This window comes from Atractosteus spatula, chromosome 18 (genome assembly GCF_055471065.1).
Source record: "Atractosteus spatula isolate fAtrSpa1 chromosome 18, fAtrSpa1.hap1, whole genome shotgun sequence".
NCBI classification, from domain to species: domain Eukaryota; kingdom Metazoa; phylum Chordata; class Actinopteri; order Semionotiformes; family Lepisosteidae; genus Atractosteus; species Atractosteus spatula.
The window spans coordinates 6,194,675-6,220,521 of NC_142723.1; the positions used below are offsets into that span (position 1 = coordinate 6,194,675).

The 25,847-nt window shown below is 48.4% G+C and overlaps 1 protein-coding gene across 2 annotated transcripts in view; it reads right to left on the reverse strand.

Annotated features, from left to right (window-relative positions):
- LOC148818474 (protein kinase C beta type) overlaps positions 1 to 25,847 on the reverse strand; it is a 147,812-nt gene that overhangs the window by 14,581 nt on the left and 107,384 nt on the right. For both annotated transcript variants that reach the window (XM_088936819.1, XM_088936818.1), the window contains exons 10-16: positions 21,207 to 21,380; positions 17,860 to 17,951; positions 14,955 to 15,017; positions 12,425 to 12,563; positions 9,849 to 9,929; positions 9,063 to 9,170; positions 3,311 to 3,451 (exon numbers count right to left, since the gene is read on the reverse strand). In XM_088936819.1, coding sequence (XP_088792945.1) covers positions 3,311 to 3,451; positions 9,063 to 9,170; positions 9,849 to 9,929; positions 12,425 to 12,563; positions 14,955 to 15,017; positions 17,860 to 17,951; positions 21,207 to 21,380 — 798 coding nt within the window. The remainder of the gene's footprint in view (positions 1 to 3,310; positions 3,452 to 9,062; positions 9,171 to 9,848; positions 9,930 to 12,424; positions 12,564 to 14,954; positions 15,018 to 17,859; positions 17,952 to 21,206; positions 21,381 to 25,847) is intronic.

Genomic DNA, 25,847 nt, shown 5'->3' on the forward strand with positions numbered 1-25,847 from the left:
TGCTGTTGCACTGTAATTGAATTAATTTAATTTATAAAGTATCTATCTGTCTATAACAGACAGACCATTAAGGCTCTCCTTGCAATCTTTTGTCTGGAAGCTAATCAAGCTATCGCGAGTGAGGTCTGCTGCCTCTGCGCTACAATACGGCTACTGGGGGACTGACTGTGAGAAGTTCAACAGTCGCCCCAGCTCCCCGTCGCTGTGGCAGCAAACAGCTGTAACCTCCCCCTGTTTTCAGCCCCTACTGCACCTTTAGGGGTGTAATCCAGGCTGATCTTCCACTGAGGCTCCTTATCTCAGATATGCCAGGAATACAAAATAAAGACCACAGAGAAAATTGCATCTTTCATTATTTTTAAAGTGGCTCCGCTAATCTCGGCTCTCAAGTCTCGATGGCTTCCCAGATAGGCTCTCCATATTGCCTATATAATGGCGTAATCCACTTTATCAGGCTCTGCCTGGGGTTATCAGCTACAGTCATCCACCATTGTTTAATAGCTTGCCTCTCAGGCCCCCACGCTGTGATCTCTCAGGGATGTGTCTGGAAAACAAATCATCGCAGGTGAAACTGTTTTTATATTTCTGGGTCTTTCAATCTCAGCGTGGCAAATCTAGAGATTTCACTTTGCCCTGGTGATGTTATTGCATTAAAATATGAAATGGAGAGTTTTTTCGTAGAGCAAGGCTTCATCTTAACAATGGTTCCCTTCATTTGTATAGCACTTTTCATCCCAAAGGATCCCAAGGAACTGTACATACAGAGGGCACCCACTTCATACCCCACTGAAACGCAGTACCTGTCAGCGTTGGCGCGTACATACAACACATCAGGCAGAGAAGGGACAGGCAGCCAGAATATAAAAGACAAGAGTAGAATTTTGCTAGTATGCTGGGGTTAGCAGTCCTGCTTTTACAAAATGGTGCCCTGGGATCTTTATTGACCACAAAGTCAGGACACCAGTCTCATCCAAATGAAAAACACTTCCTACGGAACAACGTCCCCAGTCACCACACTAATGCAATGGCTTGAAAACTGGTTTAGAGGCCACACACTGGTCTATCAACATCATTGACAGCAACTTGATTTTCACTGGAAGTCTCCCATTCAAGTACTGATCAAACCCAGTCCTGATTCGTGGAATGATGCTGTTATCGAGACCTGGGTGCTTTACTAAGTTTTAATTTCCTCTACAGCGCTGTAAGATCTTCTCACATGCACCTCAATTATAAATGAATAATTAACAGGCCTTTTTCAGCACAATAGGGTGTTTGAGAGGAAGAACTGAAACGAGAAGACTGATATTTAGATCTTTCGATACTCTCAAGATGGCTCTACAAAACAAAATGAGGACAATATTCCCTTTGCATGGTGTGTGGATTTCGCCATCAACAGCAGGTATTAATGGCTTACAAATGGGTTTTGCACCAGGCTGTGCATGTGCAGTCAGCACTGGGGTGGGATAATGCTATTCACAAAGCATTAGAGCTCTGACAAGATGCAGCGCAGCCCTGTGTATTTCTATAACACGCTGCTGGTAAGACTCTGGTAATGACACTGTAACAACAGGATTGCTTAGCACCGCTGTCAAAGTGGCAGACGCTATTCACAAAAGCAAAATGTCAAACCCATTTTAAACTTGTGGCCTAGAGGCTAGCACAATCAAATTAGGCCGATTATTATTAAATCTGGGGGGTAATTAGTCGCTGACTCTGTTAAAGATAACGTTGATCGAAGACGACAGCGTCACAATTCCACTTTATTCCCATGATGTGCCTGCCCCTCCTACCCCCCTCGCCCCTCCTCCCTCTCCTGCCCCCCCCGCCCCCTCTCCTACCCAATCTGCCCCACCTGCCCCTCCTGCCTCTCTTGTCCCACCTGCCCCTCCCTGCCCCCCCTGCCCCTCCTGCCCACTAGTGCTGGAACTCAAAAAATCTGAAAGGTGAGATGAGGCCAAGTGACATTTTCACACTGAAGACGAAAAGGCTGAGAGGTAATGAGCAGTGGATAGTTCTTTTCTAAACAGTCAATCTTTTAAAAAAATAAAGCACATGAAGGGCTTTGCCATCTCACTGAAGTTTGGAATATTGTGCCTGATTCATGATATAGGAAATGTACTCTGACTCTCGACAGGGCTCTCTCTCCTTCTCTCTGAAATCCAGCAGGAACCTGGACACTTGACCATCTCCAGATGGGAGCAGCCAGCTACAGAGGATACAATCTCGGGATTGTACAGTATATTCTTCCCCCTAAGCTCGGAGTGACAGAAAGACATTCCCGTCTCGTTGAAGCGTCCGCCACACACAGCGGTGTTTTTGCAGGGACGAGCCCAGTCCCGAACATCTTCAGCACGTCTATTACTTCGCAGTTTTTAATGGTAACGAGATCTAGAGCATCCGATCCTGCACGCGGAGCAGAAACCGTCAAAATCAGAGATGACCGTCTAGTCTCTGCCTCTCTCACCCTCTTCCTTCCATGATTTCCCAGGTTTTTGAATAAAACGCATTTTAATAATGCACAACAACGCTTATCATTGCTGAGTCTTCTCTGTGCTTCTGAGGCGGGGGGGGGGGAGGGGATCTCTCACTATAATGCAAAAGCTAGAATCATCAGACTCTTAGGAGGGCTTTTAATAAGATTAATAAAATAACCATTCTCCAACAAATCATCCCTATGTCCTGTACTGAATTACAGTGCTCTTATTTCTCCTTTAAAGGCTCCACAGAAAAACTCCCCTCAAGCTTCAAGGGGGGCACAGTTGCAAATTATGTATCTGAATCTCCGAGTTTCTTCAAGCTGCACAGTTGCCTTCCTTCTGTCATGCCTTCCGAAAAAAACAAACAAACAAACACACTGGAAAAAGAATTCACCATCTGCCGATAAATACTGGGGAGGAATCCAAAGCATGGAAAAAAAAAACACCCAACAAAAACACAGGGAAGCAAAGCCGTTAACCATGTAACTTACCAAGTCATTTAATTAATGAACGGTCACTGATTGGGCACGGAGCCCTTTAAAGGACGGGACGCCAAAGTGAATCAGCACGCAGGAAGAGCCCAGTTCTGACAATGAGCACACAGAGAGGGAGCAGGGAGTCTGGTCCACACTTGGACCTGGGTGAATGAGGGGTGGAGGGGTGGCCAGGGAGGCCTCAGACAAGGAAGTGAAGGAGTGTGGGGGGCGTGGCCTCGAGGGGGCGGGGTGAAGGGGAGGGGCCAGGGTTGGGATCAGGGTGTTCCCGGTGGAGGGGGTGAAGGGTGGGGGCGGAGCCTGGGGAGGGGCCAGGGGCGGGGCCTGGGGCACACTTACTGCTTTGGGTTTGAAGGGCGGCTGCACCTCCTTGTTCTCCAGCTTCTCCCAGTCCATGTAGCGGAAGAAGGCGTGCTCCTTGATGTCGCGCTCGCCCTCCGGCCCGCAGCCCAGGCGCTTCCCAGGGTGCTTGGTCATCAGCTGCAGCAGCAGGAGAGAGAAGAGTTAACAGAGGGGGGATTTCGTCTTGAATTTCCATCCTAGCTGGGAGTGTGGGACTGGTGGGTGTAAGAGGATGCCAGCCGGAAAGAGAATCTGGAACTCCTATCTGTTGTTGCGGTTAATGTAAAAAAAATAGACCAACGCAGGAGAAGAGTAATATCTTTTAATGGGACTTTGAAAGCAGTAGGGTTCTTTCAAAGATCAGGAGAATCATGTAAAGGAAAGTGGATTTTCTGAAACCACTCTTCTTGACCTTGAATGAGAATGCCGAAATTCAGGTGACTTACAGGTATAGTACTTCTTGGAATAAATAAAAAATAAAAAGACTGCAAAGAGGAGAGAGACTGAGTGCATCAGGACAGTTTGGAATAAGGGTACAGGGACACATGCCCCTGTGATGGGATCCCCAGTTTACCAAAGTGAGAAGCAGGTTTTAAATTAAGGCAGGTGCAATATGGGGATAAAATCACAAGCACAGGCTGAGAAGCGGGAGAACTGGCCCTAAACCAAACTGACCTACCGGCTACACAGTTCTGGGTCATTCTGCTTTCTTTTGGAAGAATTTAAGTCATTCACTGTGGAAGGCAACGACCTGATAGCTGTGGAATTTCTACACAAATGAAGAAGGAGGCCAAATCGCCAGGGGTTCAAAGACAAACAGGTTGCCTGCGTTGCCGTAATCAAACATCAGCGAAGGGGGGCGCAGCACGGCCACAGCCTCAGAAAACCTGGAGCCTGTTTTCTAAAGAAGGCATTGGCAGAAGAGTGTTTCACTGGGCTAGATCCTTCTGATACGGAGAGCCTTTCATGCTGGAAGGGGATGTGATGAGGCCTATTGAAGAAGACACTTGACTGTCAATGGGCTTCCACGCCATTGAAAGCTGAGCTCTCGGCTTCTTTCAGCTCCGCGGGCTCAGGAAGTCTTCTGTTTGGCACCGGCAGCTGCCAGCGTCCTCTCAATACCTCGAAAACGCAAGCCAGGATCCTAATGAACCGACACGGAAAGCCGGAAAAAAAACCTCAGAAGCTGTTTCCCCCCCCAAAAAAAAAACCCACTAATGAAGGGGTTTGCTGGAGAGCGTACCCCCAGTAGGAAATGTCGAGGGCTTCCCAGGCTCACTCTCGGCTGAGAGCTTCCTGTGCTTGGTCACAACCTGAACCTGACAGACAACGGCTCCGGATTTCTGGAGAAGCAGGAAGCCAGTGACTCCACCCCCTGCTCCCTAGGCTCCGCCCCCACGTTCCAATTGAATCCATAGCTGAATCGCTCTGGCCAGAACTCCTCATTCGGATTTGCTCGGCTAAAATACCCCTGCAGAACAGTGCCTCTTGAAGATGCTCTCTCTTCTGTGTGTGAACTGTGTGGCAGTAAAAAACCGTCCTAGGCCTCGTTGAAAGGGAGAATGCTATCGCGCTGAGCTGGTTTCTCTCTCCCTCTGTTTTTTTTTACAGTGGTATTAATTCCTTAATTTGTGCCTCCCCACTCAGTATGAGACGCTGATACTGACAGCGGTCTACAGCCCCTCTCCATCCGTGAAAGCCATTTCAAGGCTCGCTTTGTAATCGCACGTCTGGGTGCACCTAGCAATCTGGAGAAAATTGTTACAATCTTCCTCTATGACGCCGACTGCCACTGCGGTCCCCTGAGCTTCCTGCGCGGCCCGAGATTAAAACGTTCAAACGCAAAGTGCCACCAGACAGCTTCGTTTTCCGAGACGTCCCCCCCCAGGCTCTCTGTGCCACTATTGATTAAAATACTCATTTGTATTCAAAAACACCCTCAATTATTCATTCTTTCAACAGGAACCCCTGTTTCCAACTGTGAACCCCGAACACAAGGAGTGTGAAGAAGACGATGCTGGTTTAATGGCATTTTGCGTTCGGGGGTAGCTGCTCCACCGCTGCCTGCTAACAAGCTTCATTTTGCTCTGTGCGTTTTCTGCCTCTTTGTAATAACCTAATCCTGCTCCCTCCTCACCCCCAGCTCGGTTTAGTAGTCTACACGTCCACTGTCTACTAACGGTTTTTTTTTTTTTAATTGGCTCAATCAAGCATCCTGTCTTATCTCCCATCGGCATTCTGCCTGCTCGCAGCTGAGGCACACAAACAGACGCCTTCGCAGGCGCTCTGACAGGCTCATTGATTAGACGGACCCGGGTCCTCATTTCCTCCGGCCCTCCCTTCAGGAGAAAGTCCTGTGGACAAAGTCCCCCGGACAGGACCCTGTGTGGGAAAGCCCTCCCTTCGCTGTATCAACGTCTGGCACTGCACACAAGGGCGAGCGGTCACAGGGCTCTCACATTCGGCACATTTAAACACCTCCTGTTTTCACCACGCAAAGCGGTAAGGGCTTTTACTTCAAAGTCTGCGGCTCAATTAAGTTAAAAAAAAAAAGAACAGGGCCAGGAGGCTGAATCCGTCGGCGTTTGGGGTAACAGGTGCGTTTGCTCAGCTGCGTGCTTTGGGAACGAGCAGCAAGTAAACGTATCCGCTGCCCTTAACGAGCGCGTGAAGGCATGGAGGCAGACCGGCGGCCTCCTCTGCCTACCCCACCTGTACCCCCGCAGCTCTGTGCCGGGGACGAGGAAGACCACTCCCACAGCTCACGGCACAGGCGCCAGGCCACCAGGACCGCAGGATGAAGGGCGCCCTTCTCCTGCTGTGCCCACATCGGCGGCGGCTTATCCGTCACTCTGTGCTGAAGTGCAGTAAGGCTGCCGTCTCTGCTTGGCAGACTGTCACATCCAGTCCAGGTGAGCGGGGAGCTCGAGCTGGGCACAAGTCAGGATAAACCCTGGACCGGACACCAGGGGCCATGCAGACACAAACACGCACGCTCACACCCAGGGCCAGTTTTCCCAGAAACCAGCTGAGCTACCAGTAAGTCTTTGGGCTGTGAGTCCCCAGAGCCTTCTTCAGGCACTGTATATGCATACTCTCATCAAGGTACACATCAGAATAAAAGAGGAAAAAAGTGATTAAAATTCCTAACATAAGCAAGTCGATTCATTATTTACTGCTTGTATTAGCAAGAATCTATCAGAATACAGGTCTCACCAGAGAACCCCAGTACTACTCCCTTTACTCTGTCTTATTGTGCATTCTCTAGGTGACTTCTTTCAGCATGGCTCCGCTGTCCAAGGTTAAGCATCAGAGAAAAAAGCAGAAGGTGAATTATGAACCCAGTGCTTCGTGCTGCCTTTCCGTGTGCCAAAAGCTTCTCGCTTTTACTTTGTACAAAACCTGTCACAGGTCGATGGGCTGTAGGTCTCTGCGACACAAAACGGAACGAAGCTTTTGCTCCGGGACTAAGACCCCGAGTAAATTATTCAATTTCCCACCTGCCAGGTGGATGTTGCTGTGCTTGCCCACGCCATTCATCTGTTTGTAGGGTGTGGTGTGCGTGCATGAATGGCTTAATTCTGAATGTGGTTAAGCTCTGTGCTGGCTGAAGAAGAGACATGGACACCTGTTGCGTATGATGTGCGCAGCAAGGGTACAGTATGTGGCATTTCAGAGCAACTGGACGTCAGAGAATACGCTGTCACAACATCTACAGCATTATGTACAATGTATGGTTATTTTTACGGTCCCAGACCCCCGCACTATCAAACTATTAAACTCCCAGCCTCTCTCGCCTACAATCTGAACCTCACAGCGCCTTCTTTCTTACCGAAAACTCAAACGCACTTTGAAATCTACCTCTACCTTACATGTCAGAAAGCTCACTCCCCATAATTTTCTATCCTTTATTTCATTCTGTTGATGCATGTTTTTGCACATCTGATGTTGTTTTGCACATTACCTGTGACCTTTTGTTGTTTTGCACACTGCCTGTTGTCTCTGTCTTTCTTTTGTTATACAATTGTATTGTTGTTGTTTTTTTTGTACTACTTATCGTCTGAGAGCTAGCTAAATAGCATTTCGTTATACCATATACCTGTATATGAGTATAATGACAATAAACTTGAACTTGAAATATACTCTTAAGAGCCTCTCTCTCCTAAATATTACAAGGATGTAATTCTAAATATTAGAAGAATGTTGGTACAGTATAAAATCCGCCGGGAATAAATAATGTCCAGGGCATGGCAGGAGAAGATGCATTTGTATCCCTCTCTGCAAAGTCATGTCTCCCACCCCTGCATGTTCATGAATCCAAATTCTAATGGGACGAGTCAGCACCGAAAGAAACGAGGCGTCTTCAAACAAAGGGATCACCCCAAAAGCAAGAGCACGAGCTCAGGCACGGTTGAGGACTCGTCTCCCACAAGCCCGCTCTTTTGGGGTGCTTTAAAGTATTTAAAGTTACTGCTTGTCCGACCATGCAGATGCTGTGATTACATCCTCCGGAACACTTCTGTTCCAAGTTTTCTTCCTGACGAACAAGGACAGATCCATCCTGCCACGTATCTCCCCTGAGTCTACAGATCCAACTGCGTTCGACAAGAAAGATCTAGGGCTTTTTGTGTCGCGAAAACCTTTCGATTCCTCTACTCCTAACTTCCAGATGCCCTCTCAGCTGGCAGCAGGAAGTTGGGGCGAAACGGCACCTTGATACCAAGTAATAAATATTCTTCAAGTCTACCTGCTGACAGTGAAATTTGCCGCTCCACTGTGCAACACTGATGAAGGAGCTACGAGAATAAAGTAATCAGTTCCATACTGATGTGCGCATTACCAAAGAGAGGTGAAGGGTTGTTCGGTTTCCAAGGCTGCAACTAGAAAAAAACCCCGAAACGGATAGCTGACGAGGTGACCAAAGAGAAGATGGAATTCTTAATGCCAATGGACAGAAAAACAAGAAAAAACAAGCAAGCCGCTTAAACTCTTCAGCCGAGCTCTGTTAATTGAGGAATACTGAATGAGCACCGCAGAATGAAAGGGAAAGAGAACAAGTGGCTCCACTTTAGACTACAGGATCTTATTAAGCGTGTTCCGAGTCTGAGAAGAAATCTAGCGCCGCCTGTACATTTTCTCATGTGTGGTGTATTCCCTTACTGGGTCAATGGGCGACGGCACAGCCAGCTCTAAGGTCACCTCGACCCACCGGTATCGGCACGGTCCGAGAGTCGCTACTGACACAGCACCAGGAACACCCTGCTGTGATATACAGCCCGTGGAGTGCTCGTCTAGAAACAGGGGTCAAAGTGCGCTGAGGGAAATTTCAATCGCTGGACCTTGTGAAGAGAGTGTAACTTCTATATCCAGTCAGAACAGCACAGTTAGAAACTCTGGCCTAGCAGATGAATCAGCTGAAAGTGGATTCTGGCTCCAATTCTGTCTTGACCTGCTCTCATGGTTGACGTTACCATGCAGCACAGTCAAGCTGGCACAGGCACGGCATCACTGGATAGAAGACATTTTTCAAACCGACCCACATGGACCAAAAGGCCACATTCACAACTGTAGCCTAAAGACCCCTGTGTGACGCCCCTGCCCCACCAGTGTCGGGCCAGGACAACACACAAGCTCAGGATAACGTGCCAGTGAGTGCACCTCTCGTCGCCAAGCTTCTCTGCTTCGCCAACTGCGCACAGCAGCCTGAGACGGGACATGTGTTGCAGATCAGGACTCACGGGCTACCTACCCCTTTGCAAATGGCTACTGCCTCCTTGCTCATGGCCTTGGGGTAGGACACGTGGTGCTCCATGATGGACTGGAACAGCTCGTCCTCGTCTTCTCCGTCAAAGGGGGGCTGAGGAACAACGAGAATGGGCTCAGACAGGGCAGGGCTGCTCCTACATCAGTAAGTGTTGACCAGCCGAAAAAGCACCATGGTTTGCGTGGGTCTTCAAGGACCACAAGAGGCAAACCGCCCGATAAGCCCCTCCATGGCCAGCTGATCAACGCTTCCTCAATGAGCCATAAAGACCTTCCAGGCTGCAAAACCAACACAGGCTCTTTCAAAGCCTTTCCAGCCACATTGGCTGAGAAGCGTCAAGTTTCTCATTCGAAAGTGCTCCTCTGCCGACACAAAGCAGTTAAAAGAGGCTTGTGTTGAGGCAAGCTCTTAACTGTTCTCCTTTATTCTTCTCTGAATTTGTTTAGGGATTTAAACATTTGTGAGATAAGGAGTTAATCGCAAACAGCCCGGGGGACTGAATTCGGGCTTTTTCACAGATTTCATTTTTAAGGACTGTTTCTTTTATATTAAGAGAGGTTATAAAATAAGAACTGCAGGATTTTTGCGCTTTTTCCTTTGCTACAAGAAACGCACAAGATGTTTGGTGGCGCTTTCTGGAGAATTAAGCGACACAATTAACATAAACTGACCTTGAGTTAGCCTTCTTACAGTAACAGGATTTGCGAAAGGCAGAACTTGCAATACTAGGCCTATTGCCTGGTAGTACGATCATTGCCAGGCCACTCTCACCTGTCCGGCCAGCATCTCGTATAGCAACACGCCAAAGGCCCACCAGTCCACGGACTTCCCATAAGGCTGATAAGCAATGATCTGAAAGACAAGACGGGAAGACAAAAAGCCGTCGTCTTCAGCAAGGTGCATCAGCAAATGTTCCATGTGTAAACCATGCTTTTGAACAGAGGTATCAAAGCAGTTTTCAGAGCAGAAGAGCCATACCGTTTGCCCTAAAAAGCTTAAACTAGTAATTTTGCAAACTCAAGTCCTTGCATTTCTACTGTCTCACAGTTAACTATACTGTACCTTTCTGTTATTCTGCAATTTCACTTCAATCTTAACAATTGAGTTTTATAGTTATGGTTATTAAATCAATTCTCATTTATTAAATCAGTCAAGCGCCTAATGGCACACAGGAGTTTATATCGGCTTACTGCTCATTCCTAACTGACCAGGAACACACAGATTCTCCCAATTCTACGTGTTGGTACTGTACAGTATGTTTGAATGGGTCTCTACCAATACAATAAGCCCATCAGTCATAGCAAAGCTTATTCCTACATGAAATCACAGTGCAGTAATTGAGCAGCCTGCTCCTACTTTGCTGCAGTGTGCACACTCTGAACAATCGTGTGTACAGCCAAGCGAATCTGAGACGGCATAGCAAATGCTAATCCTACAGAAAACACAAAAACACACCATGTGCCTTTTTGTAACTGGGAATCCCTCACTTCAAAGGTAAATGAGACCTCCAAGGAACCAGACCCAGGTTCCCGAACCAGGAAGCACCTTAAGCATGTGCAAACCATTTCCATCAGTTCATGTGTACACATGCAGAACATTTATATACAGTAGCAGACCCACCTGAACTACTTCTTGACAAAGTCATTATGTACAATATCGTTGGCTGGTTTGCCAATGATAACTCTATTAGATTTCTGAAGCTTGTCCTCATCCTACGAGCTGGGAGTTTCAACTTTCTAGCAATTAATATTAAGGTACTGAGTGCCAATACTTTCTGTATGTCTCCAGCATTAAATATGTATTATTTCTTTATTTTCTCTGATATCTTATTTAAAAGGAAAAGCACACAATGTGTTTTTTTTCCCACGTATTTGCTGTGTAGCTCCCTCTCTGTTCCTCACTCGGGTGCTACTAGACCTCCGGCAAGACCATCTGCTGTTCTGTCAGAGAAACCCGCGCCATCTTTTCAACTTCATCTCACTGCTCCTGCCGGCGCGACGGCCTCCCGTTCCCCCCACGTCACGCAGCTCCGGGAAATGTGGTTCCCGCCCACAGCCAGAATGCGGCCCCCTCTTGCTACAACACAGCCCCCTAAATGCGCCAGGCTGCCAGTCACAGCCCCATCTTGGCACCAGTCTGTACCTCTGTACTGTACTGCCCTCATGCAGAATTCCAAGAGTCATGCAAAGTTTTTTAATTAAAAACAAGATGGCCGCTTCTTGATTCTTGACAGTCAGACTTTGCTTCTACTCTGCTGAAGAGGCTAGAGAGTTCTCCTGGCACCTATTCACCGTCTTCTAAGCTGTTTAAAGTATACTGAAATCTCTTAAGAATGAATTTAATGAGAGACTCCTCTGAATAGCATGGCAGATATTTTAATTCTGTCTTTTGTGTGCAGCTGTTTGTGACAAGGAAGCCCTGGCACTGGAATTCTTCTCACAAATTCTTTCTTGACAGTTTTGATATGCCGATTAAAAAGCAAAGCAGTTGCCAGGTGATACTCTAGGGATGGTTTTACAGCCCTTTCACGTCTGATGGCCTGGGTTTGAATCTGGCAGAGATGGAAAAATAACAGGAATGGCAGGCATATCCATCCATTAATATCCATTTAATTAAAAAAAACAAGACACTTCTGCAGACAAGAGAGGAAGGATTAAGGTTTGTAAATTATACAAAACCTCACTGCGGTAGATCATACTTGACTGGAACACAGCACAATTTACTTTCATTTTATTTAATGTTTGTACGAGGCGGGGTTAAAATCTCTTTTGTTTAGGGAGATGGGGTGGCTGCCTCCCTGTTCTTGTAGAAAAGCCAAGCATACTGAGGGTTACTCAGCAAACCCACGCTTGAAAACAAAGAGCACTGTGAAAATTGGGGAAAAAAAGTTGTGGTAAAAGTGTACAGTGAAAGGCATTTTATTACTAAGCGATTTCACCATGGTGAACGTTCACCAAAACCCATCACTGCACAGCACAAAACAGCACTGGATGCCCGCTTGTGAGAGGGCACTACGTGGACAGGCCAGGGAAAATTGTGCTGCAGTTACTGGCACTCACAGAGCTCGCTGAACCTGTCGCTGTGTCTTCTCAGCATATTTCTTCAGCGAGAACATTAATAATACAGCACTTTAATTCTTAAAATAAACGTTTTCATCCTGAATGGGGTGGGGTCTATTGGGTACTTATGCCCTCAGGACTGCACGGCTTTGTTAAAATGCTTAGGAGCTGCGAAGGAGTGGCCCTAGTACTGCGGTAACACTTCTTCCAATCTCCCTAACATGCGTGCACGCGCACGCTCACGCGCACACGCACACACACGCGTGCACACACGCGCGCGTCGCTCACCTCAGGGGCAATGTAGTCGGGCGTGCCGCAGAACGTCTTTGTGGTGGCCCCATCCCACATGTTCTCCTTGCACATGCCGAAATCGGCGATCTTGATGTGCCCTTCCGCGTCGAGCATGACATTATCCAGCTTGAGGTCCCTGTGGCAGGAGACGCCATTTGTGAGAGAGATTATCGGCACGGGGCTTTCACGGCTTTGAACTTATCAGCGCACACATAAAGGAGATGACAGGCGTGCCGCGTGGCAAATGTTTCTTAAATCGGAGGCCGGGGGTGATTGGAGCGGGCTCGGTTTCTCTGTTGCGACAGAACGCGGTGGGCTCGCACATGTGCGGCAGAATGGCCCTGAACCACTCTGCCTTTCCAGTGTTCCCTGTTTTAGCGTGCCTTGAACACTGGGGATTCTGGGATTGTAGTGGTTTGACTGCCTCACTTTTGCCTCTGTATGATAAGATAAGATCAGATCACTTTATCGGCCATATACAATTTCTTGCATTAGGAATTTGTCTTTTCGCATACCCCAGCTTGCTCTCCATGAGACACACAGACAGGGAGAGAAGCTTGGGGTCAGAGCGCAGGGTCAGCCATTTCTACAGCACCCCTGGAGCAGTTGGGGTTAAGGGCCTTGCTCAGGGGCCCAACGGAGTAGGACTCCTCTGCCGGAGGCGGGATTTGAACCGGCAACCTTCCAGCCACGGGCGCAGGTCCTGAGCCACAGAGCCACCGCTCTGCCTCCATGAAAGCCAGCCACCACTTTGAACCCCCCTTCCCCCGGAGAAAGACAGACTGCCCTTCTATCCCTGCTTGTGCTTTAAAACCAGCACCTCGGCAGGAATAACGAGATACGGGCTCAAGTCAAAACCCAGCAGGCTACAGCGCTCTCTTTTCCTCGCCCAGCATTGCAGCAGAACGAGTCGTCATGCAAAGCCATTCTACAGAGTCCGGAGACTCTAATGGAATTTTAATGCACTTTGGCTGCAACTGCAGCCCTTTGCAGACAGAGGCTGAGATACGTGGGGCTCGACTGGTGTGAATGATTCAGCAGCAGCGCGGAGGGCCGCAGACGTGCGACCGCAAGGCTGCGGGTTCAAATCCCAGGTGCGGACACGCGAGCAAGGCCCTTCACTCGCACTGATCCAGTAAAACGCCCAGCTGTGTCAAAATGGACACTGAGGCCGGCCAAAATGAAGCGCGAGGAGTTCCACATGGGGTTAAAAAAAACCCAAACAAACACAAAAACTGCAGCTGGGCAAGTCTGCAGCAGCAACAGTCCATTCATATCAGCAAGTGATGGGGTGGGGGGGAGAGAGGAAAAAGAAAAGGAGGAGGAAGAAGGAGACAGATTCAGACGAGACTGAGACAAGGGGCAGGGCGGGAGGGAACAATTTGACCCCAAACTGTTGAGTCCTGACTCATCAGGAGGAGAAAAAAGGAGAGGCAGGAGGAAAGGGAAGGAGCTACTGTCAGAGCACAGCTCAGGCTGAAGGCAGCGGGGGGGGGGGGGCTGGGGAGACGATCGGAGCAAAACAGCTGCCATGGCGCGGCTGTATCACTGTCACCCGCAGCCTGCTGTCTGCCAGCAGCCATCCGGGAGAGGCCTCTGCGGCGCCACAAGTCACTCTGCACCCGTCCGTCACGGGCAGCTACTGTACCTGACACATCCCGGAATTCAGGGACAGAGGGGGGGCCCGCCTGGGAATGACGGGATTGCCCCCATTTCCAGTGCGGCACATCACTGCCCCTATATTCACTCTCAAGGGCACAGTGCACAAGAACAGTCCCAACTCTGAAACTCCCTAATGGACATTATCGTAACGCTTCTTCCACTACACGTGGCTTAATGCAAAAAGACGCATCAGCTACTGATGATCTGAGGCAGAGAGTTTACAACCGGAGATCCTGGCCACTGAGGGCTGGACCGTCTGTGTGCTTTCAGTCCAGCTAGGCTATTGAACCAGACTCAGTTCTTGATTGGTTTAACTGGACCAGTCCAACAGCTCCCAGCAGCTTCACACGGTGCCACATTAAAGGAGACCTAAACCACCTGCAGACCCACCAGCTATCCAGGACCAGGACTGGGGATGCCTGGTTTACACCATCACCCTGGACTCATATCTTTGCATCAGGAAAGACTTTGGGAGTCAGAAAGCTTTAGACGCGTGCTACTGCATTGAATCGGGCAATGCATTCTGAAGATGGCTCTCACATGTGAACAAACACATTGATGCCTGAGCTGTTCTGCACAGGAGGGTAGCTCACAGCCCAGCTGATTGTACAGAAGACCCTGGAAGGAGGGAGGGGGGCTGATGGATGTCTTAGAGCATCACTGCTGCTGGCTAGAAACCACACTGACCCTCGGCAGCCACCTGAGTTGGCGCTAAGCTAGGGTCCAGACAATCTCCACTGCAGTGACTGAGAGTCGGGGCTGCAATCAGGTCGGTCAGCGCCCGGGTCAGAACCAGCAGGACCGGTACCACACAGGATAAGCATCCCCCCCGACCCCCACCCCCCGCACAACGAGCCGGACTCACCGATAAATGATCCCCTTGGAGTGCAGGAAGAAAAGCCCTATGGCGATCTCTGCCGCATAGAACCTGCAAATACAAAAGCAGCAGTGTCTCCACAAGGCACACATCGTTTTTCGCAAGGATCACACCTCTCACAATCAAGTAACAGCAGGGCAGCAGCGTGGGGCGAGAGCTGTGAACTCCTCACTGGAAAGTGGTGGGTTTTAAGGTGAGACACCGCTGTTGTACATTTGAACAAAGTATTTCATCCTGCTCTAGGAAAACACCCAGCGTAGCGTGTAGAGAGAGGAGCAGACGGAAGCTGCTTTTGAAAGAACCATCAGCCAAGTATATAAATGTAAGAGACAGATGCACTCCCACAAAAACATGCAGATCTCCAACTCCTAACATTATATCCTTTTATACAATATATAGTATTTCTTCAGCCTTTTTTTTCCCCTCTTATCACCTCTGGCAATCACACAGTCATGAATATTAAAAAACACTGTTTGCACCCTAGAAAAGAAAAGGCTCAGTTAATTCGTGCCATGAAAGTAATTTAATCATTTGCTTTCTGTGTGAAGGAAGAAAGCAAAGAAGAAACTAGCTCTTAAAAAGTAATGCTGTCGGTGAACTTCTGCAGGTCTAATAGCCCTGGTAAGTGGGAGAAGCCAGGCTTTTCTCCCTGCGCGGACTGGCACCCCCAAGCTCGTCTAGCGGGACCCAGGCTCTGCCTGATGCCTCCGAATGCCGCATGCATTAACTCCAGTAATCCGGATCTAGACGTCCCGGATCGAGGTGCGGGGCCAACCGCCGCTTCCCCCTGCCCCCCTCACTCCAGACAACACCACCCCTCGGTGCGGCTAAGGGCAGTTCCTCAACCGCACAGCTCCACTGCTCCACGTCATCTGGGAGGAGAGCGACAGGAAAGCCTGGGCTTTTGCTCAAATCATAGCGAAATCTGACCATCTCCAGTAGATACACAGACGTCTACCGTATCTGTATTAGAGGAACTACCATGCCATTCTGTCAGGATGAATTTAGCTGCCACTCTAGGACTCCGTACGTCAGATCCATTCCTTTTCTTGAAATCATTACCTGCTTTCCACCTGGGTGGAAGGGTTAGCGTCTCCCTACAGGGCAATTTAACTGCCCTGCAAGCTCTGAAGCAGTGAATTAGTAGGTGGCTCTAAGCCCAGCCTGAGCTCTTGGGAGGGGCGATTCTTTCGGGCAGGGGCAGAGGGCAGGAGATGCCACTCTCTTCAGGCAGGGCTGAACTGCTGGGCTGAAACGCCTCTGGCTCGAGCTAGGGCACAAAAGACTTTCCGCATTTGTTACTGGAGTATCCGTGGGGGGGCTGTCCAGAGGTGGAAAGGAAAAGAGCAACATGTCTGAAGATGGCACCAACAGGACAATAGCAACACCTCCCTCCTGGCCAGGAGGACAGACTTCTCCGCAGAATTCCTCATTTACCTACACTCCTCCTCTGGCAAAACCCAGAACCTCCAGAAGTCCCAGCATACACCCCTGGCCCCACACAATCGTGGCCTGAGCCCTAGGCTGCCAGACAGACAGTGCCTTCTGCCCAGGCGCCTCTGCCAGCCCCCAGGGGAGGGCACAGAGCCGCAGCCCGGTGTCCTTGAGGAGCTTGTCGCAGGATTCTCCTCCGCTCCACAGCCCTGGCGTGAGGCTTTCTTGATTTAATAGGCATGAAAAACAGCAGGACTCGGCTCTTAAATATGTCAATTGTTAATTGCTCAATTAGCAATGGTTAAACGGGAAAAAAACAAACACAGCCAACTACCCCCCCCCCCCCATCCCCCACCCCTGCTCTGGAACACTAAAGCACGGCCCGTGACAAGGGAAGGCATCTGTAGAGCACACTAAAAAAAGGGCAGAGCAGGGTGAAGGGATCCGGTTTGGATCCGAAGGGCAGCACTGGTCTTCTGCGGGGGATAAGATCCACACAAGCCCTGAGCACTGCCACTGACCCAGGCTCACAGCGCACTCCGTCCTTACAATGACCCTCTGGAGTACTTCGGCACTCAATTCAATTCAATACATTTTTATATAGCGCCTTTCACAACAAGGTTGCCCCAAGGCGCTTAACAATGCAAGTGACCATACATGTTGTGAACACAGAACAGAAAGGGCCAGAAGACTTCGGAGGAGAGGAACCAAAAACTCCTCAGTAAGGAGAAAAACAAACCCTCTAGGGGTCCAAGGTCAACTGGCTGCCCAACCCATTTGGGCATGCTAACATTACACAATTTAAAAAAAAGGAATTTAATGAATGAGAGTATTAATCCATCCACCCATCATGTCTTCTGTATGTCAGTACTCCATGCAGATCTCTGTAGACCAGCAAAATCCTCCTAAACGATAGCTATATCCAGGATGCCCCTCTTGGATCCATGGCAGTGATGCAGCATCCAACTCAGATGGTACCCAGCCCAGGCGCCATCCGGACATTTGGGGAGGAGAACAGGCAGAACACTGAGAAAAGCTGTAACGCGCTGTGCCAACGCTATGCCCTGTAATATCCCGAGGTGGGGGGCATGCAGCTTCCCTGAGGTGTTAGGAAGACCGAGGACGTGGTGCATTTTCACTTGCACAGTCACAGACCTCAGTCCGGTTTACCAAACTAACATTTTTTTGTGTTTTCTTATAATACACACACACGAATGCCAGCACACAGACAGGTGCATACATGTCTATCTGTATTTCTCTTTACACGTGTATAGGCGTGGCAGTATATGCGCAGCACACAGGCGTGTGAGACCTGAAACACAAGCCACCAGGCCTGCTCGGGTCCAGCAAGCAGACCTCTCAGGATCTCAGCCCGCTGCTGTGCCCCATCTGGCACTCCACCTGGCACTGCGCCCAGGCTGGCCGCGGCGTGGCGCGCAGCTCCCGGCAGCATACTCACACAGCGTGGGGCTCCTTGAACTTGCCGACCTGCTGGATCTGGTACATGAGGTCCCCCCCGTTGATGTACTCCATGACAAAGTACAGGCGGTCCTGCAAGGGAGGGCACACGGGTTGGCGAGCGTGTCTGTGTGTGTGCGCGCGCGCGCAGGCCCATCACGGGGCAGTCCCTGGCGCTACAGCCAGCCATTAACCCCCACCTGGAGGTGAGGCAGGGGCTGCGGAGACAGGTTCTGACAAATCTGACAGCAAAGAATATTGACGCTTCGAGACTTCCACAGTAGTGCTGATGGCAGCAGGGATAGAGGGCAGCACACCCTGGCCAATAATAATCATCATCATCCTCCTCATCATCATTCTTACTCTCATATTGCTCTCCACTCAAAGCGCTTGACAGGTAAAGAGCTCCACCACCACCAGTGTGCAGCCTGAAGTGGAAATCTAATAAGTAAATTGATTCTTAAAAATGTAGAGAGCTTTGAAAAAAATATATTGGTGCTTTTAGATAATATATTTCAAGGATGTAACTGCTGTGCTACAGTACGTGCAGAATTTTAGAAAACAGTTTGTCAACAAAGTACACTGTTAAGGTTAGTTTAGAAGACAATGTACCAAAACAATATATGCTGTCTGGGTCATTAGAATTAGCTGAAAGTAACTGATAAGCTTTGAATAACAAATCTAGTTTTTCTTCTCTCGCTCTATGATGTAATCTGTTTTCTCTTAGAGAAAGGGGAAGTTTTAGAAGGGACCAAGTGCTGAACTTTTTTACAGCGCAACGTCTTATAAAAACCCTGTACTGCTTGTAACAAATTGAGTCTCTGGTTGCACTTTGCGAAGTGGCAGCAGGGCTCCCAATATTGCAATATTGAAATAAAGACCTTACTCAGGTGAGAACTCTCTCTTGTGGCTTCCTTGATAGTTATATTTCCATGACAAGCCCCACCCGGAGGATGCACCAGTCCGCTCTCCACACACCAGCTCTCAGTGGGCAGGAGAACAGAGTGATGGAGCCAGTTCAGAGATGGGGATTATTAGGAGGCCATGATTGGTAAAGACCAAGGGGAAATTTGGGTAACCAGGGTAACACCCCTACCTGGGATTTTTAATGACAACAGAGAGTCAGGACCTCGGTTTTACGTGTCACCCAAAGAGCGGAGCCTTTGTGAAAGTGTAGTGGCCACTGTACTGGGACATTTGGACCCACACAGACCGCAGGGTGAGCGCCCCCTACTGGCCCCTTTAACACCTCCTCCAGCAGCAACCTTAGTTTTTCCCCAGGAGGTCTCCCACCCAGGTACTGACCAGGCTCACACCTGCAGGCCAGGTGGAGCAGGGGAGGGACTGGCTCAGTTACGCCCCCGGCTCCCTGCTCTCTCGAGGCAGAGATCAGGAGAGACGGACAGGCTCATTACTGAAGCTCCAGCCACTGGAGGGTTTTATTGGTTCAAGGTCATTTTTTCCTGGTGATTAAGCCGGGTAATTCTGAGGTCTTTAGAAGCAATTCCTAATGTAAATTAGCCAGTGTGCTCAAACATTAATGAACTGTGTACATAGTGTTAGCTGGCTAATGCAGTGCTGTTAATGACTCCCCACACACACCTCCAAAACACTCTCCCTCCTCCAGCGACTTGTCACAAGCCAAGAAGAAAAGCCCAGCAGATGCAAAGGGGCTTCTGCACAAAACTAGACGTGTATTTAAAAATAACAAATATTTGCTTTAAATGAAGCGGCTGCCTTATCAAAGTGATAACAATGAATCCTCTTTTTAATCTGAATTCCTCTGCTTCTGGGAACATTGGTTTAGGGAATTAAGGCAGTAAGTGGGATTATTGCCCTGAAGAGCTGCAGTGCCTGGGGAAAACTGTCTTCACAGAACAGAGCTGAAGAAGAAACATCCCATTATCGTAAAACACACAGAGCCCGATTCATGCAGCTCCTTCAGTGAAGTGCAGCTCACTTCAGGAGGTCTGCTGGGAGCCCAACAGCCACCTCACTAAAGCACTTGTAGAAGCCCGATTCATCAATTAGGAGCATCCTTGAATTATTTTACAGCACACGACTATGATGATGAAGATAAGATTAGATCACTTTACTGGCCATATACAAGTTCTAGTATTAGGAATTTGTCTTTTCGCATACCCCAGTTTGCTCTCCATGAGACACACAGACAGGGAGAGGAGCTTGGGGTCAGAGCGCAGGGTCAGTCATTTATACGGCACCCCTGGAGCAGCTGGGGTTCAGGGCCTTGCTCAGGGGCCCAACGGAGTAGGATTCCTCTGCCGGCCGTGGGATACGAACCTGCAATCTTCCAGCCACAGGCGCAGATCCTGAGCCACAGTGCCATTGCTTGCCCCGGATGATGGGGGAAACTGAATAAGCTTCCTCCCTCCAGTTCTCACCTTCTCGTTCACTGCTCCTTGCGAGTCTCAGTTTCCACTGCCCGCTGACTGTGAGCGACAGAAGATCGCGCCTCACTCTCGGCGCGATCTGTGGTAGGAACGTGTCCCCCGAACATTTTTAAATGCATCTACTCTTAAGTGCATTCATACCCTGTTCAAACCGCATGAATTTTAAAACACACTGCCCTGCTTCTGTCCTGTTCTTGCAGCATTAGGAATTTATAGCCACTGGCATGTACATGTAAAGCAGTTTGTAGGCTTGTGTGGCATAAAAAAAAAAGATACTGACTGTAACTCAATGCTCAGTTCAGTAGGTCTGCACATTGTTTCCTTAACCAGAAAAACTTAACCCCGTGTGGTGTGTCTCACGCTTCACAGCAGCAAAAACGTCGTCGAAATCCTGTTTGTGGTGCTGTTTTCAGAAGCCTTTTGCCCTTGGATTCTTACAGTTATTGTAAAGATCCACCCCTCCAGAATACAGGAAGGGAAAAGACGCTGCTAGTTGTGGGAAACTCACCACAGCTCATCGGAAAACTAGAACACACCGCGCCGGGTTTGGACTGGAGCTCACCAGCTTTGTAAACCAGCTGGCCTGCGACACATTTGTAAGGAATGGCCCAGAAAGAGTAGGAGGATAAATTGTTAAGAATTTGCACTGACACTTATAGTTTGACACTTTCAGTCAGGGGTTGCACATTAAGATTTCTAAATTCTTTATCACTTTGAATCTATTAACAGAGCATTAACAGCACAGGAAAATCGCCTACATGCCTTGACCAGCAAATGCAGCTGCTAGACTCTTCCACTTTTGACTAGCCTAGACAGCATTTTTTTTTACAAGCGTTTGCATGGTGCACGCATGCTGAAAACATTGATTCAGACTGATCTAGAGGGGGAATGCACTATTCGTCGAGAAGTTGTGCACGGCCGCAGGCCGGGTGCTCACCATGGTCTGGAAGCAGGAGTGCAGCTGGGTGAGAAAGAGTGGCTTCCCGGACAGAGCCAGCACCCTCTTCTCCACCATGGTGCACTCCACATCATCGTCCTGGATCACCACGTCCTTCTTCAGGATCTTGATGGCGTACAGCTCGTCGGTGCCCTTCCTCTCCGCCAGCATCACCTGCACAGGAGGCGGAGAGTGGTGAGAGGTGGGGTCGGCTGACATTGGGAAGAGAGAGCGTGCGTTTCAATGATGCTGGATAGGGCTCCAACTAGTCTGTTCAATGAGCACAAAGACCATGAAGGCTGTGTAGGTCCCCTGAAGCCCTCAGCAGCACAATAGCTCAAGCAGAGGGCTAACCTCACTCAGTTAAGGCTAAACAAGACCCCCTTGGTCGGATCTAAAGCTGGTGATGTAAATATACCTACAATGCCTGCCAGACTGATGAGCTTGAGTGAGTCTGGGGAACTGGCTGCCTTTTGTAAAACGAGAAAAGTGATCTATTCCCACAGGACAAAAGAGAGTCTGAGAGAAGGAGGGATGGGGGTAGGAGGAGACCGAATGAAAGGAAAAAAAAATGCTTTTTCTCAGCCACGAAGGCAGGCCGCCATCTCTTTATTTCAGGATCTTTCCAGTCCACCCCCCCCGGCGTAGCCTTTGAGAAGCGCAACGTTCCTGGAGAGGCGCTCGGCACACCAAAGTCGAAATGACAGGGCGGATAAGGCGCCTGAGGCAGAGCGTGGGGGAACCTGGTTCAGACACTGCCTGGGGCAGGGCTGGGGACAGGCAGGGGCGGAGAGGTTGAACAATGCAAGCAGACAGATTATCTGTGCGGATCGGAAATCTACTCGCTGGAACAGAAGAGACACAAAGGCCAAAGAGGCAAAAAGGCAACTGTGTGCCCCAGGGTGCCGTTCGCGAGCATGAGTCACACAGGTGACCCCAGACCTCTCACACTGACTGTTTCCGGACCAATGAAGTTCAGGCAGGGTCCGAGAGGGGGCGTGTAGCAGACGAGAACAGAAGCAGGTTCTTGAGAGAAATGAGTATTTAATCCCTTAACCAAACTGCCCAACGAAATGCTCTTTCCTAACCCAGCAGACACAGTGACAGAGAAACGCCAGGCTCTCACCCAGACCCCTGCCGGACCACTAAGCTGGCCTTTCCCAACTTTTTCAGGGCCAGAAAGGCAATCCGGAAGGGAGTGGGCAACTATCCCGAGAGTGTTTTCTACCTTTTCTTCAAGTTAAAGGTTACCAAATGGACAAACAGTCCAACAAGCAGAATAGACCAAAAGACCTCTCTGAGCCTGTGGTTCTCTCACATCTGACAAGGAAGTGAAAGTTCTCCACGACACACACCGGCTCCCTCTCTCTGCCCCAGCCAGCACAGAGAGACACGCAGCGGGGCCATCACAAGGGGCAAATTGCAGGCCTGAAACCTGACACGGTTTGCAAGTCCAGCCTGAACGTGTCGGTGTGATGTACAGTATATAGTGCACAGGGTGGCGCTTTGCTACAAAGCCCATTCAAACCGTTTTCCAACCAAAGCTCCACCGCAGGAGTAAAATGAGATGCACTGCGCACAATCTTTCTGAGGAGAAATGAAAAAGTGTGGCTCTCCGAAAGGTCCTCTGGCGCTTTTTAGTGAGAGCTGGAGTGAAGCCCCCAGACATGGTGCCAGTAAAACCAGAGCTGGAGCAACTGGGCAGGTTTTCTCCTTCTTACCCCAGGCTCATCTGTGGTACGGGGGTAGAAACTGGTCTGCGGTGAATTTCTGCGCTTCGCAAAGCTCTGTGATCCTCTGAAGATCTGCAGTTAAGCGTCATGGCGAGCAAAACCAAACTACAGAAATTATTCGAGTAGCGCACTGTAAGACTACATCATCTACCCATTCAATTAACCCGGCTAGACAAGAGATCTGACTTAAAATACACCTCAGAACCACGTTCCACACGAGCTAGGGAGCGAAGGAGCACTGGCACTGTAAGACTATTAAACTGCGTGAAGGATTTCAATTATTCAATTACGAGTCAATTATTGATAGACCTCTTGTCGTGTCAGGGATGAACAGCAGGAACTAAACGTGCCGCCGAATCCAAAAAGACAACCTTGCATGTGCAAGCGAGCAAGGCAATTTTTCGCCCTGCCACTTGCCAAACAGATTTCGGTGTCACGCAGGGTGTCGCAGCGCGCTCAGGCTAAGTGTGAGTGATGGCGGTGGGGGAGGATGGGCACGACGCTCACTCAATCAAACGCCCAGCCTGAAGGGTCCCGCAGACAAGGTGAGAGATGGGCAGATAGCAGGCGAGCCAATCAAGAACGCATTCTGCCCTCATCAAACCCGAGAAACACAGATGTCACCCCACGTCAGTCAACCCCCTCCCTGCCCCCCCCCCCCCGTCTCAGCCCAAAAACCACAAAGAAGCAATTTCACGGTGTGCGATACTAAACACAGAGTGCCGTGGCCAGGGTCTCTTTCAGTATGGGGAGACGACTGATACCTGCCACCTTCTGATGGGGGAGCAGAGTGGTTCAAATTTGGCCTGTTTGGCAGGAAAGAAACTCTATTAAAATACCAGCTTAAAAGCTTAAAAGCTCTCCCATTTCAAGTCTGCTCCTCCGTCAGTGTGGCCCTGATAGAACAGGGAACCTCAAAGGCTCCAGATACCTTTCACAAGAGCTGTGCTTTTGTGAAGGCGGAACAGACGTGTCAGTTTTGTACAGCATTAGGAAAGGTGAAGTGTTTCTGAGAGGAAAAAAAACGAGGTATTGCTCACAGACTTTGACGTGGACACAACTGTGAAGCTCGGGACTCTGCATTCCACCCCAGGATAGCCTTGGAAATTAATTACAGGTTTGATTGTGGTTTGAAAGTGAACAGTGAAAAACATCCGACAAATGTGTTGTTTTTAGTATTCGGTTATTTGTGGACGTCTGAAATTGTTTTAACAACATGTGCGCTGCTCTTCTTTGCTTTAGTAATTTACACAGATGACATTGATTTTCATTCCTTGCATGATACCTTGCTATAACTGTCAAATCGTTTTTTTAAGCCTTGCCCAAACAGAAGGGAAGGTTGTGGATCGGTTTTTTTTTCATATGTACAGTACAAGGGGAAAAAAGGAAATCTCAGCTTTTTTGTTGAGAAGTCATCTGCATGTCACAGAGAACCTGAAGTCAAAATCCTTCATTTCATCTCGAGGCGTGGCAAAAGTCACTCTTTTTGGAATACTTTTCATTTATAACTATCAAAATGAATTAAAACAGCAACAAAAAAATGACAACAGCGCTGCCCCCAGCAGTGATAAAAAGTAGGATCTGAGTTGGTCGAGGAGTTTATCACATAAACTGTAGATATATTTGAACAAGTACTCATTAACATATTAATAACATTCTATACCATGAAAAAAACATTAATGACATATTCTGTTTTATTAGCTGTGCATTTAAACTAACAGGAAATGTGTAAAGTCTCCATCTATGAGATCTATATAAACAGCTATTCCTATCTTGCTTTCTGGGACACATTGTTAATACTTCTCTTTTCATTGTTAATACCTCTACTAGTAAATTATTATTATGGACTGGAGCTGTACATAAAACAGCTGTGTTTTCACTTATATTATGTGAGTTTAATGGCCTGACTGGGAAAATAAGACGCTCAAATCTGCAATTCTGACTTTACTACAGGGTATAAAAGCGTTCACAGAGCAGATGAGGGAATTCTGGCTTGTTTGACTTTCAGTAGCTTCATGGTCTGATAATTTCATCCAGCCATGGTTTTTGAAGAAGCCAGGGTGCCAGATTGAGCAACATGTCTAGACACTGTGTTCTAAACCCCCACAAGTGTTGTGTAAAAACGTGTTTCCCATTCTCAGTTTTAAATACACTTCCCTGTACTCATGCCCTGTGTTTCACTGTTCATTCTGAAGAAATCCTGAAACTGACGTTGTCAATGACTTCTTGGACAAAGGATTTCAGATCTCCTCATATTTTCTCTTTAGGACAAGATAAGTAGGGTTGTTTTTCATTATACTTTGTAAACTGTTTCACCTAGCTTTTGATTTTAAGTTTTAACTTTCACATTTTGATCATGATTTTATTTTTAAAAAATCAGAGTCAGATAGGAATGATGGAAGATTTTAGGATGCTTCACTGGCGGTACAGGACAATTCATTGATGGTACCGAAATATTTGACAAATTTCAAATGAAGCACAAAATCGTGAACTTTGTGAAAGTACTGTAAGTCTCCATGTTGTCGCAAACCCCTGGTCTCCCCATGGACAAGAGCGACAGTTTGCACGAAGTGTGAAGAGGCCCTTCCTGCTCACTAGTCACTGTAAAGCCTAACGTAATGTGATATACTGTACGAGCGAATAAGTACAGGTTGTGCGGATATTTCACAGCAGAAATGTTCCAACATGATCTGCATGCAGGCTCGGCTCGGCTCCTAACAACATTCTAACTGTACAGCTGATGTAACAGCCCACATTGCATCATATACCTCAAAAAGGAAAAAGATCACTTCAAGGGACTTCTGATTAACAGCCTAATGAAGGCTTGCACTGTCATATCAATCTGATTTACAACTATTACTAGTTTATTATTATTTAAACTATTTTTATTTCCTGTCTCCATGGAAAC